The following is a 12,450-nucleotide window of genomic DNA, read 5'->3' as shown; positions in this document are numbered from 1 at the left end:
ATCACAAGGTACACAGACGTTGTGTAACACTGATCATTTGTTTTGCTTCCTGTGCATCCTGCTGGTCGTTCTGCTGGTCATTTGATTTCTGAGAAATCAGCCTGATTCTTCTCTGTGCCGCCTCCTCATAATGAATAAAGATCAGGGGGCGTTTCTGTCTCAGAGACGATATAAGGAGTCAAACTACAACCCTGCCTCAGAGGATCACACACACTTGAGTACACTACTGCTGGTTTTGTTCATGTGCTGTTGCATGTATCAGTTCTGCTGTGTATATTTGTGTAATCAGAGTCGTGCAGTTTCTGGTTGTTTAATGCTGATTAAAGAGAGGGAGAGAAGGGAAGAGAGAGAGCAAAGAGGGGAGAGAGAGAGAGGGGGAGAGAGAGACAAATGTACAGCTACATCACTGGAACAAACGGATCGTTTGACACAAAGAAAAATGTATCTTCATGTTTAACGTTTGCAGAATGAAGAAGTAAGAATGTGTTGCAGACATCGTTTCACAAAGTTCATACAGTCTCAGTTACGCAACGAGTCTCAAAACTGAGCGTTTTTGAGGAGAGTCTGGGGACTTTCTCCACTTTCTTCTTTCTCAAAAGAAGTATTAGTTACTGACATGTTTACCACCAACATCCTATGTTCTATAATAAACTTGGTGTAAATGGTGAAATCAGTAGAATCAGTGTGTTTAAACAGCTGCTGGAGTTCAGACACACAAGACGTTTACTTTAAACTTTAAACATGAATGAAGACGAATTCTGTCTGAGTCCATCACCTGTTCACCAGGAGGACGGTTCTCTGACCTGGACCACATCACACACAGAGACACACACAGAGACACACAGAGACACACAGAGACACACAGAGACCTCCTCCTCCTCCTCTCCCTCCTCCTCCTCGTCCCCTCCCTCCTCTTCTTCCTCCTCCTCTCCCTCTTCCTCTTCCTCCTCCTCCCTCCTCCTCCTCCTCTTCCTCTCCCTCCTCCTCCTCTTCCTCCTCCTCTCCCTCCTCCTCCTCCTCCTCCTCCTCCTCTCCCTCCTCTCCTCCCTCCTCCTCCTCCCCTCCCTCCTCTTCTTCCTCCTCCTCCTCTCCCTCCTCCCCTCCCCTCCCCTGCCTCCTCCTCCTCACCCTCCTCCTCCTCTCCCTCCTCTCCTCCCTCCTCCTCGTCCCCTCCCTCCTCTTCTTCCTCCTCCTCCTCTCCTCCCTCCCTCCTCCTCCCCTACCTCCTCTCCCTCCTCCTCCTACTCTCCCTCCTCCTCATCCTCCTCCCCTCCCTCCTCCTCCTCCTCTCCCTCCTCCTCATCCTCCTCGTCCCCTCCCTCCTCCCCTCCCCTCCCCTGCCTCCTCCTCCTCACCCTCCTCCTCCTCTCCCTCCTCTCCTCCCTCCTCCTCGTCCCCTCCCTCCTCTTCTTCCTCCTCCTCCTCTCCCTCCTCCCCTGCCTCCTCCTCCTCCCCTCCCTCCTCCTCTTCCTCTCCCTCCTCCTCCTCCTCTTCCTCCTCCTCCTCTCACTCTTCCTCCTCCCTTCCTTCTCCTCCTCCTCCTCTCCCTCCTCCCCCCCATGCCTCCTCCTCCTCACCCTCCTCCTCCTCGTCCCCTCCCTCCTCTTCTTCCTCCTCCTCCTCCTCCTCTCCCTCCTCTCCTCCCTCCTCCTCCTCGTCCCCTCCCTCCTCTTCCTCCTCCTCCTCCTCCTCCTCTCCTCCCTCCTCCTCGTCCCCTCCCTCCTCTTCTTCCTCCTCCTCCTCTCCCTCCTCCCCCCTCCTCCTCTCCCTCCTCTCCTCCCTCCTCCTCATCCCCTCCCTCCTCTTCTTCCTCCTCCTCCTCTCCTCACTCCCTCCTCCTCCCCTCCCTCTTCTCCCTCCTCCTCCTACTCTCCCTCCTCCTCATCCTCCTCCCCTCCCTCCTCTTCTTCCTCCTCCTCCTCTCCTCCCTCCTCCTCGTCCCCTCCCTCCTCTTCTTCCTCCTCCTCCTCTCCTCCCTCCTCCTCGTCCCCTCCCTCCTCTTCCTCTTCCTCCTCTCCCTCCTCTCCCTCCCCTCCCCTCCCCTGCCTCCTCCTCCTCACCCTCCTCCTCCTCTTCTCTCCTCCCTCCTCCTCCTCCCCTCCCCTGCCTCCTCCTCCTCACCCTCCTCCTCCTCTCCCTCCTCTCCTCCCTCCTCCTCGTCCCCTCCCTCCTCTTCCTCCTCCTCCTCCTCTCCCTCTTCCTCCTCCCTTCCTTCTCCTCCTCCTCCTCTCCCTCCTCCCCTCCCCTGCCTCCTCCTCCTCACCCTCCTCCTCCTCTTCCTCCCCTCCCTCCTCCTCCTCCCCTCCCCTGCCTCCTCCTCCTCACCCTCCTCCTCCTCTCCCTCCTCTCCTCCCTCCTCCTCGTCCCCTCCCTCCTCTTCCTCCTCCTCCTCCTCTCACTCTTCCTCGTCCCTTCCTTCTCCTCCTCCTCCTCTCCCTCCTCCCCTCCCCTGCCTCCTCCTCCTCACCCTCCTCCTCCTTGAGGTGTATGGGCTGTCGTCCTCGAAAGGTGTCGGTGTGTAGTATGTTGATAAAAGATTCTGCGGAGGCAAGGCTGGGTGGATTTGACAGAGCAATCTTTATTGAAACAGATCTCAAGCCAGCGTCCGAACCAGAGTGTGCACTCCCTGGTATTCTCAAATCTTGGCAAAGTGATGCCCAAAATGCTTTGCCCCCTGCTCTATCAGAACTCCTCTCTGACCCTCAGTCTTAGGAGATCAACCAAAATCACCCCCGTTCTCTGGTGTGTGTGTCTTTTTAGAGTCTATTCGCTCAGGCCCGCCTATTTCTCTAATTGTTTACCTTTTTGGGGAACTGAGGCCCCTCTATCCTGTTAGAAAAGGATGGGTCTGCATAACATCTCTCTCTCAAGGGAATATGTGCACATGGAGGTGTGTGCGTTACTATGTTGATGTTAGTCTCTGTATACTCAAATGGAAATGTGTACATTAAATCAACCACCTCTCTCTATCCTTAGATGGAAATGTATACATTGAACCTCTGAATTCCTCAGTCCTTGGTGTGGGCCTCTTCCTTTAGCTATTCTCTGAAGCACACTACAGAACTAATGTGTTGTTATCCTGAACATGAGATCTCTACATTGTCTCCTTCCCAAATATTCTTAAAGAAAAGCATTTGATCCTGTCCCATTCTGTCCTGTCACTCAGAGCTCAGGAGGTATAAGAAACACTCAGACACTACATCCTCCTCTTCTTCCTCCTCCTCCTCTCCTCCCTCCTCCTCGTCCCCTCCCTCCTCTTCCTCCTCCTCTTCCTCCTCCTCCCCCTCCTCTTCCTCCTCTCCCTCCTCCTCCTCCTTCTCCTTCTCCTCCTCCTCTTCCTCCTCCCCTCCCTCCTTCTCTTCCCCACCCTCCTCCTCCTCCTCCTCCTCTCCCTCCTCCTCCTCCCCTCCCCTCCCCTCCCCTCCCTCCCTCCTCCTCCTCCCCTCCCCTCCCCTCCCTCCCTCCTCCTCCTCCTCCTCCTCCTCCTCCTCCTCCTCCTCTCCCTCCTCCTCCTCCCCTCCCCTCCCTCCCTCCTCCCTCCTCCTCCTCCTCCTCCTCCTCCTCCTCCTGCAGAAGTGAAGTAACATACGTTCTGTTTTCTCTGGTCCAGACTAAGAGATGAACCCTGCAGCGAGCAGAACGATGGAGTTGGCAGCGCTCGGTCGGCCGTTCAGCCTGGGGATGCTGTACGACTGCCGCAGTGATACACTTGTTCCTGGTAAGTATTGACATGTTATCACAACAAGATGAACTTGAACTAACCCTGTTTCCTCTTACCTGTAGTGCTATTTATCACAAGTGAACATTTTTAGGGATGCTCGAGCACACTTACATTTCATCTTAGCAGCCCTGAAAAATAATAATAATTATTATATATCATTATTATTATTTTCTTAATTATTTTCCGGAACAAAATATTATATATGCTGCAGTTATCAAATTATGATTCTCCCCAAACTCCTCTTACATTCATTTGCATGATAAATATTCTGTTTATATCATTTCCTCGCTGCATAGATGCAATATGTTTGTGTGTGACTGTCAGTTAGGGCTGAACAATTTATCGTTTTCTGATCGAAATTGCGATTTCAGACAATGCGATCATGTGATCGCCAAAGCTGCGGTTTTTGCAGCGCTCCTGACTGACCCAGGATCTGTTGTGTCAACTATTTTACACATACATGCCGCCTCTCTGCCATCCTGCCAAGCTCACCGATCAGAAGCGGCATGCTACTCGTGGACAGGTCATGCTAACCAATCAGTATTAACCTGCTCCTTAACGTGTTCTGAAATGGCTTCAGAGGGACCAGAAGCGGAGTTAGGGGATTTAATCCCCAAGAAAAACAGCACGTTGGTCATTTGGGAGTATTTCGGGTTTGAGGCTGCAGACGTGCACCAGAAACAGGTACTGTGCAAAACCTGTCGCGCTAAAGTTGCAACATCCAGCGGAAACACAACCAATTTATACCGGCACTTGAAAAATCGCCACAGGCATTTGCATGACGAGTGCATGACGAAAAAGTCCAGTGAAAATGATACTCAGGCCCACTGTAGCAAACAGACTACAATTACAGCATCTTCTGCCAGTGTAACTCCGCATGATAAGAGCAGCCACACTGGGAATTGTTTTGTATTTTATTTTAAGGAACTTGGGGCAGGATCAAGAAATAAGACTCAATAGTGACACGATGGCCGTTGCGGCCGTTAGGGTAACTGCAGCCATCAGCCGTGCTTCTTGTTAATAAATACATTTGGAAGCAATATTTAACTTTAGTTTTCATCCTTGCATTAGAGTAATAGCATTTAATGTTTTAATGTTACTGTACATTGTGAATATTGCACTGAAGCTTGATTTGAAGGAAATTGTGAATCAAATCGAAATCGCAATATCTGCCAGAAAAATCGCAATTAGATCTTTTCCTAAAATCGTTCAGCCCTACTGTCAGTGCAGAGAGGGAAGGAGGAGGATGTAGAGAAAGAAAAAAGGAAGAACCAGGTGAGACAGTGGACAGACAGGGAAGGTTGTTACAGTGTAAAAAAGGTAACTGAAAAAAAAAAAAACTAGAAAACAACTAAAGGTTCGTTGTTGTCTTAAGTCCAGTTTAGCCCGATGATTGGCGACGCAACAAAGCCATTTCCGAACTGGCCCGTCTCAGCTGGACTCAGGCTGATGGTGTTGCCTGCGACTCGGCTATTAATAAGCCTGAAAAAGCCGGCAGTTAACACGGAGATACAGAGTTGTTGTAACGAGACGAGACGAGACGTTGTATCGTTTCATTAGTGTGAACTGGCAGGTTTTCATAACGTTGCAGAGTGGCACATTCCAAGTTTCAACTCGTCTCCTCACAAATCTTTTGTCTGAACAGGGCTTTACAGAAATGTTATAAAACCTTTTTAAACAGATAGTTGTTTAGTAAAGGATGTAGAACCACTTGCTGAGGCCACAAGCCAGGAAAACCAACACTGTAAACTAACCCATATAAGCTAGACTTACACAAGCCTTACTGACATGCAGTTCACATAATCTCTTCTTTTTGGCAGGCATGACACTGTGGGATGGCAAAGAGCTGGAAAAAGATACAAGAGAAAGAGCAAAACCTAACAGCGAGTTTGAGATAGTTGCATCTGAATCAATTGAGGACAAATCTTCAGCACTAAAGGTTGAAGCTTCTCTTAAAGCAAGTTTCTTGGGCGGACTGGTTGAGGTTGATGGATCGGCAAAATACCTGAATGATCATAAAACATCCCAAAATCAGGCCAGAGTAACACTGAAGTACAAAGCTACCACAAAGTTTGAGGAACTGTCGATGGATCATCTTGGAAGAGGCAATGTGAAGCATCCATATGTCTTTGATACAGGGTTAGCGACACATGTAGTCACAGGTATCCTTTATGGAGCACAAGCCTTCTTTGTCTTTGACCGTGAGGTGGCAGAAAAGGAAGATCATCAAGACATTGAGGGTAACTTGAAGGTGATTATCAAGAAAATTCCCTGTCTTTCTATAGAGGGTGAAGGTTCACTGAAAATGGAAGACAAAGACAGAACAACTGCTGATAAATTCTCCTGCAGATTCTATGGAGACTTTTGTCTTGACAAAACTCCCGTCTTCTTTCATGATGCAATACAAGTCTACCAAAGCCTTCCAAGATTGCTGGGAGCCAACGGAGAAAACGCCGTACCAACGAAGGTCTGGCTGTTGCCACTGACAAGTTTAGATTCTTCTGCTGCTCAACTCGTCCGTCAGATAAGCGTAGGATTAGTCCAGGAATCGCAGAGAGTCCTGGAGGACTTTAGTGAGCTGGAATTAAGGTGCAATGATGCACTGAAAACCACCACTGCACAGCAGTTCCTACAGGTTGGCACAAAGGTTAAAACCTTTAAAGAGATGTGCTCTGAATTCAAGCTGGAATTCCAACAAAGCTTAGCAAAGAAACTTCCATCAATCCGAGGAGGAGGAGAAGAGGAGGCTGTGCTCGCAGAGATCCTGAAGAAGAGACATTCTTCTCCTTTCAACAGCAAAGACCTGAACAAGTGGATGGACTGTAAAGTGAGAGAACTCTGCATTTTAAAGTCTTTCACCAACATGATGAAGAACACAAAAATCATCCCATCCCAAAATAGTCTTCATGAGGAAATTCTCAGTACAGATCATGCTGTGTGTTTTGTCTTCACCTCACTGGGAAGTGATGAACTGTACCTCTCAACTTTATCACACTACTTAAGACAAACAACCAAACCAGACAACCCTCAAGAGTCTCGTACTCATGATGTAGAGAAGGAACAGTGGTACCTTTTAAAAGAAGTAGCAGATACAATGAGGAGTAAAGCAAAACTCTTCAGTGACTTTGCAGAGGCCAACAATGAGAACAAGAACATTAAGTTCTTGACAGTTGGTTCAACAGATGAGACACAGAAAGGTTCAAGCATCTACCTTCATAAAGACGGCTTCTCTGTCACTGAGAACTTTGAGCCTCCTTCAAAACCTGAAACAGTAACAGTCAGAGACATAAGCCACAACAGTGTGACACTGAAGATTTCTCCAGCAACGTTTGGAGCAGAGAACATCACCTCCTACTCCGTCGAGTACTGTGTCAGTGGACAGGATGGATGGAAAGAAAAGACAGCATCAGAAGCTGAAGAAGTCACAGTGAGCAATCTGAGTCCAAACACAGAGTATAAGTTCAGATGCAGAGCAGTGACCTCAGTAGGTGTTGGACCAGCTTATGAAGTCAGTGGTTCCATTAAAACTTCCCCTTGCAGCCCTCCTGGAAAACCTCAAGTTGAACCAAACTCAAGTGAGATATCCGTAAGCTGGGACAAACCTGCTGAACTCGGACAAGATGTCCAGATCCTGAGCTATATTGTGGAGTACGCCAAAACAGACAGCAGGGTGAAAGAGGAAGATCTCCAATGGAACCAAATGATGGTAATAGCTGAAAAGACGATCATTTCAGAGCTTCAGTTAGAAACAGAATATGTCGTCAGGGTCAGATGTGATTGTGGTGAAGCTGGACAAAGCAGAGAAAGCATCTCTGTTAATGTCTGCACAACAAAACGTGAATTCGAGCGTCTTGCTGAATACCTCCAAGATGTAAGCAAGAAGATACATTCTGAATCCCCCTCAGTTTACAAGCCTCCTCTGGAAGAAGAAGATATGGACGTCGATGGATGTCGGAGGTATAACTTTGGCAAAGAAAGCATGAGGCAAAATCGCACAATAATGCTTCTTGGAGCGACTGGATCAGGAAAGTCCACTCTGATCAATGCAATGATCAACTACATCGTTGGTGTAGAGTGGAAGGACAATTTCAGATTCAAGTTAGTTGATGAGGATCAGTCAAGATCACAAGCTGAAAGCCAAACCTCTGAAGTAACTGTGTACAAAGTCAACCACCAGGAGGGCTTTAAAATCCCCTTCTCCCTGACTATTGTGGACACACCAGGGTTCGGGGATACCAGAGGAGTAGGTAGAGACAAAGAGATCACAGAGCAAATTCGGAGGCTTTTCACCTCTGTGAATGGAGTCAGTGAGATTGATGCAGTGTGTTTCGTCACTCAGGCCTCCCTTGCACGACTAACAGCAACACAACGATATGTGTTTGACTCGGTGCTGTCCATTTTTGGGAAAGATGTGGCAGAGAACATTGAGATGTTGGTGACTTTTGCAGATGGCAAGCAGCCACCGGTTCTTGAAGCAATAAACGTCTCTAAGGTTCCATGTCCAAAAAATGCCATCGGGCTTCCAGTTCACTTCAAATTCAACAACTCTGCATTGTTTGCAGACAACAGAAGCAGCAGTGACAGGGCCTGTGATGAGGATTCTGATGAGGATGATGACAACTTTGATGAAATGTTTTGGAACATGGGTGCTAAAAGCATGGAGAAATTCTTCACCGCTTTGGGCAAAATAACAACCAAAAGCTTGCTAATGACAAGAGAGGTTCTCCAAGAACGAAAGCAGCTTGAAACAGCAGTCGAAGGTTTGCAACCACAAGTTAAAGCTGGATTAGCAAAACTGGAAGAAATCAAGAAAACCAAAGAGAAGATTAAAGAGAATGAAACAGTCATGACTTCAAATGAAAACTTTGAGATTGAGGTGGATGTTGTCAAGCCAGTCAAAAAACAGCTCACAAAGAAAGGAGAGTACATTACCAACTGCCAGAAATGTTCGATCACATGCCACTACCCGTGTATGATAGCAGATGATAATGAAAAACGCGGATGTGCATCAATGGATGGGACCGGGATGTGCACAGTCTGTCCGGGAAAATGCATTTGGAGTGTGCATTTCAACCAGACATACAGGTGGGAGTATGTTCAAGTAAAACAGAAGCAGACACTGCGAGAGTTGAAAGACAAATATGAAACAGCTACAAAAGAGAAACTGACTATTCAGGGCTTGATCGAGAGGCAAGAGGAAGAGATTGTTCTCCTTCAAAACATGATGGTGTCTCTGATGGATCAGTCTGCTCACTGTATAACTCGTCTGCAAGAGATCGCCCTCAGGCCAAACCCTCTGACCACTCCAGAGTACATTGACATGCTGATTGAAGGGGAAAAATCAGAGGCCAAAGAGGGGTACCGAGCCCGAATACGTTCTTTGGAGGCAATGAAAGAGAGAGCAACAATCATTTCCAAAGTAGCAAAACGAGACAAACTTACAAAAACGGAGGAGGAATTGTCCGAAGACAAACAGGAGAGGCAAGAAAAGAAAGGTTGGGTCAAGAAAGTTACAAATTTCTTTGGATATTAGGGAAAAAACATGACATAGCCTGCAGGTCTGCAGCCATGTTAGCAGCACTGTGAGGTTGCCATTATAGTATAAACCAGAACCAAAATCCTGAGGCCTCTTCACACCACCACCCAGTAACCACCCCGACGTTTTGTTCAGATTGTAATGTGCTAACATTTTGCAATAAAGTTAATGCTAAAGTTAGCATGATGTATTACACTTCAGCACTCACACAAAGCTTGTTGGGATGCAAAGTATAAATCTGTTTTATCTTCTTGTTCTCAAGAAGCTTTGTTAGACTTTTGGAAACTTGGACCAGCTGATGGCGCTACGTTAAAGGGGCACTATGTAGTTTTGGAAAAGAAATTCAAACTCAGAAAGGTAATATTTACAAGATTAAAAGTTAATAATACAAACTCAGAAATATTAATTTCCATAACGGATAAAAACAAGCCATCAGCAGAGGAAAATAAGGAACCAGAACACTTTTTGAAGCGAGCAAAGTCCAGCAGTGTTAAATTGTGTTGTCCTCTGAGGAGAGCTTGTTTATTTATTCCAGTCAATGAAGATTTTTCTCTTCTGATTAAAAATTCTTACCCAAAACTACAAACTGCACCTTTAAATAAATGAATTCTCTCATGTTTTATTAATTATCTTTAGTGATTAGGATCGGTCTTATTCTATGCTGATGATTAAAGACATTTTGTTTGGGGGTTTGCCAGTTTTCTGTAATTTTTTTGTGTGTTTTAGAAGATGATGATAACAAAGACTGTGACACAATTGCTTTTTATTTTACATGATCAAATTATAGGTTTGATTCAGTTTTTGCAAGATCAACGCTGCTAACCTTCAGCCTGTTCAAACTACTGTGCCGATGAGTGATTCCTGTGCAGTTTGTTGTGTTAAAACTTGTTCTCAGCACTGGAAATGTTAACCAGTACAGATGAGCTCCAGTTTTTACCAACATTTATAAAAAGGGAGCATCTGCAGCTGTGGTTCAGTCAGATCAGCTATGACTATTTTCTTTTAATATAGTTAGAGAGGCACGGATCTCTAAAGAATCTGAGATCAAGTACTAAAACAGTGATTACAGATATCAGTAAATTCAGCTTTAACGTGTATTCTGTATTTTAACCCATGATGCATTTTGTGTATTTTCTTTTCCTTTTTCTATTTTTTAAATTTGCATGTTGTTGCTCAGTTGTACTTCTGAAAAGAAATGAAGGTAATGAATAATCTCATTGAAGTTTGTGGCAGTAAAGATGTTTGCTTTCACTGTTTGCTTAATTATTGGATTGTTATGTAATTGACAACTGATAATAAATTCATTTTGTGTGATAAACGTTTGTTGCTGTCTTTTTGTCTCAGCTGTATTTTTCTCTCTTTAGTCTCAATCATCCTTTATTATTGGCTCACACAGTTTACTGGAGGTAAAATGTTATTTCCAGGTCATGTAAAGGTTTTACATGAGTTTATATATTTTCCACATCTGAAAACTTTCCAGACATTTTATAGAACATTATTTTTATTGCCATATGAGCTCTTGAAATACTTCTCAGTCCAAACATATAGATAAATATATTCAAAATACTTAAGTTAATGTGTCTGACGACCAAACTTATTCAAAGATAACATGTTCATTTTCAGCTGTTCAACAACATTTAGCAGGGTTTTAAATGTAATCCCTGAATATGTGTATTAAAGTTAAACTCTTACATCAAAACTGACAGATAAATGATTGGAAGTTTTCAGTTCTGCATTGTTCAGGACGAGTAAGAAAACATGAAATCAGCTTTCACTGTGCGGTGGAGACATAAAGAGGGTCAGGCAGAGTGTTGTGTGAAGGTGAGCAACTTTATTTGTGTTCAGGAATGTCAAAGAGCAAAGTGAGTCAACGTCACAGCTGCCTGAAGGTCACTGCAGTCAGTGGATCAACACAGGGGTGGACAAAGTAACAGAAACACAGTTTTTACAGTTGCGCAGTAAAAAAAATCAGTTTGATGAATCTCTGTTTTTTTGGAGACAGTTACAGGTGTTGTCTGGACTCGACGGTCAATTCTGAGGCCACAAAAAGTTGCAAAGATCAGTAACTGCAGCGTCCAGAGTCAGTGTCGGTGCCTGAACGTGACTTTTTATTTTATAGAGGGAAACGTTTAAGTGTTGTGTGCACGAACACAACAAAATGAACAAAATGATGGCTCGAGATGCTTTCAAATGTTACTCACGGAGCTGAATATAAAATATTATCAACATAACTCCATTTTAACATCATGACAACACGTGTGAAACTGCCTTTAGCTCCATTTCACATCCCATGACGTGTGGAACTGAGAGGGAGAGGGTTTACAATAAATTACAATAAATAAAGTCTGTGTTTAATTTAACTTCTGAAACGTTCCACTTCCACTTTAACGCAGATGTTGTCCTGATGTTTTAGACTTCCTCCCGTCTCCTTACATCATTTTAGTTGGAGCCTGATGATCCTGTTTGATGGGATTTTTTTTAGTTTTCACACAATTTGCAGCCTCAAAGACGACCAAAGAGTCAAACCAGCAGCTCCACGACAACATTTAAGATGGTGAATGTTTACTGCAGAGCTGTGTGATTGTATCGTTGAATCTGATGAAACTGACACGCTTCACAACAAACAGCACATCGAGTGAAACCACAGTCGACAACTGAAATCAATGAAACACATACTTGAACAGCATGTTACATAAATATATACATACAGTAGAATATTGTACATGTCATATACACAGTGAAGTTCATGTCTGGACTCAGCTGTCGTGTTTTGAGCAGTTTGACTTATTATTATTTTTTTAAAAGGTCAGAAAATAACTTTTTCACGACCTGTGAGGGAAACTTGTTATTTGACCTTAAACATCAGAGCAGCCTCGTAAAAAACAAACAAACAAAAAAACATATTGACATCTGTGTATTTGTAACTGAACAGAAGAAATATTGTAACAAAGATTACAGAAGCTTATTAAACAAAAATATTAGTTTTCTCTGAATCAGTGTTGAGCTGCCACATCAACCCTTCAACTAACAATGAAATAAATTAATAACACTTTTAAAAATACAGCTAACTGTTTTCCTGCTGAGTCTTTGTGTTGCTGTGATTTGCTTTCAGTTGCCAGATGCCGAACAGTGTGTTTGTCTTTCCTCTTACACACAGTGAAGTCACAGTTCAGTCGGTCAGTCCTGACGGCCA

General features: G+C 44.9%; 2 protein-coding genes across 2 annotated transcripts; both read left to right on the top strand.

Moving 5' to 3' along the window:
- The first annotated feature begins 3,618 nt into the window (after positions 1–3,618).
- Positions 3,619–7,285, top strand: LOC141017106 (verrucotoxin subunit beta-like). Its single transcript, XM_073491722.1, has 3 exons — positions 3,619–3,718; positions 5,542–7,148; positions 7,262–7,285. The coding sequence occupies exons 1-3, from the start codon at positions 3,619–3,621 to the stop codon at positions 7,283–7,285; spliced, it is 1,731 nt and encodes a 576-aa protein (XP_073347823.1).
- Positions 7,106–10,575, top strand: LOC141016871 (uncharacterized). The gene has a single exon (XM_073491440.1). It carries the CDS (start codon positions 7,422–7,424, stop codon positions 9,252–9,254), a length of 1,833 nt encoding a protein of 610 aa, XP_073347541.1. The 5' UTR covers positions 7,106–7,421; the 3' UTR covers positions 9,255–10,575.
- The last annotated feature ends 1,875 nt before the right edge of the window (positions 10,576–12,450 follow it).

The sequence above is a fragment of the Pagrus major genome, chromosome 21 (genome assembly GCF_040436345.1).
Source record: "Pagrus major chromosome 21, Pma_NU_1.0".
Lineage (NCBI taxonomy): Eukaryota > Metazoa > Chordata > Actinopteri > Spariformes > Sparidae > Pagrus > Pagrus major.
This window is presented reverse-complemented; position numbering and strand designations above follow the sequence as displayed.

Coding starts and splice junctions, on each gene's coding strand:
- LOC141016871 (XM_073491440.1), top strand. CDS start 7,422: ATGATGGTAATAGCTGAAAAGACGATCATTTCAGAGCTTCAGTTAGAA.
- LOC141017106 (XM_073491722.1), top strand. CDS start 3,619: ATGAACCCTGCAGCGAGCAGAACGATGGAGTTGGCAGCGCTCGGTCGG. Junction 3,719..5,541: donor CAGTGATACACTTGTTCCTG/GTAAGTATTGAC, acceptor TCTTTTTGGCAG/GCATGACACTGTGGGATGGC. Junction 7,149..7,261: donor CAGAAGCTGAAGAAGTCACA/GTGAGCAATCTG, acceptor TTCCCCTTGCAG/CCCTCCTGGAAAACCTCAAG.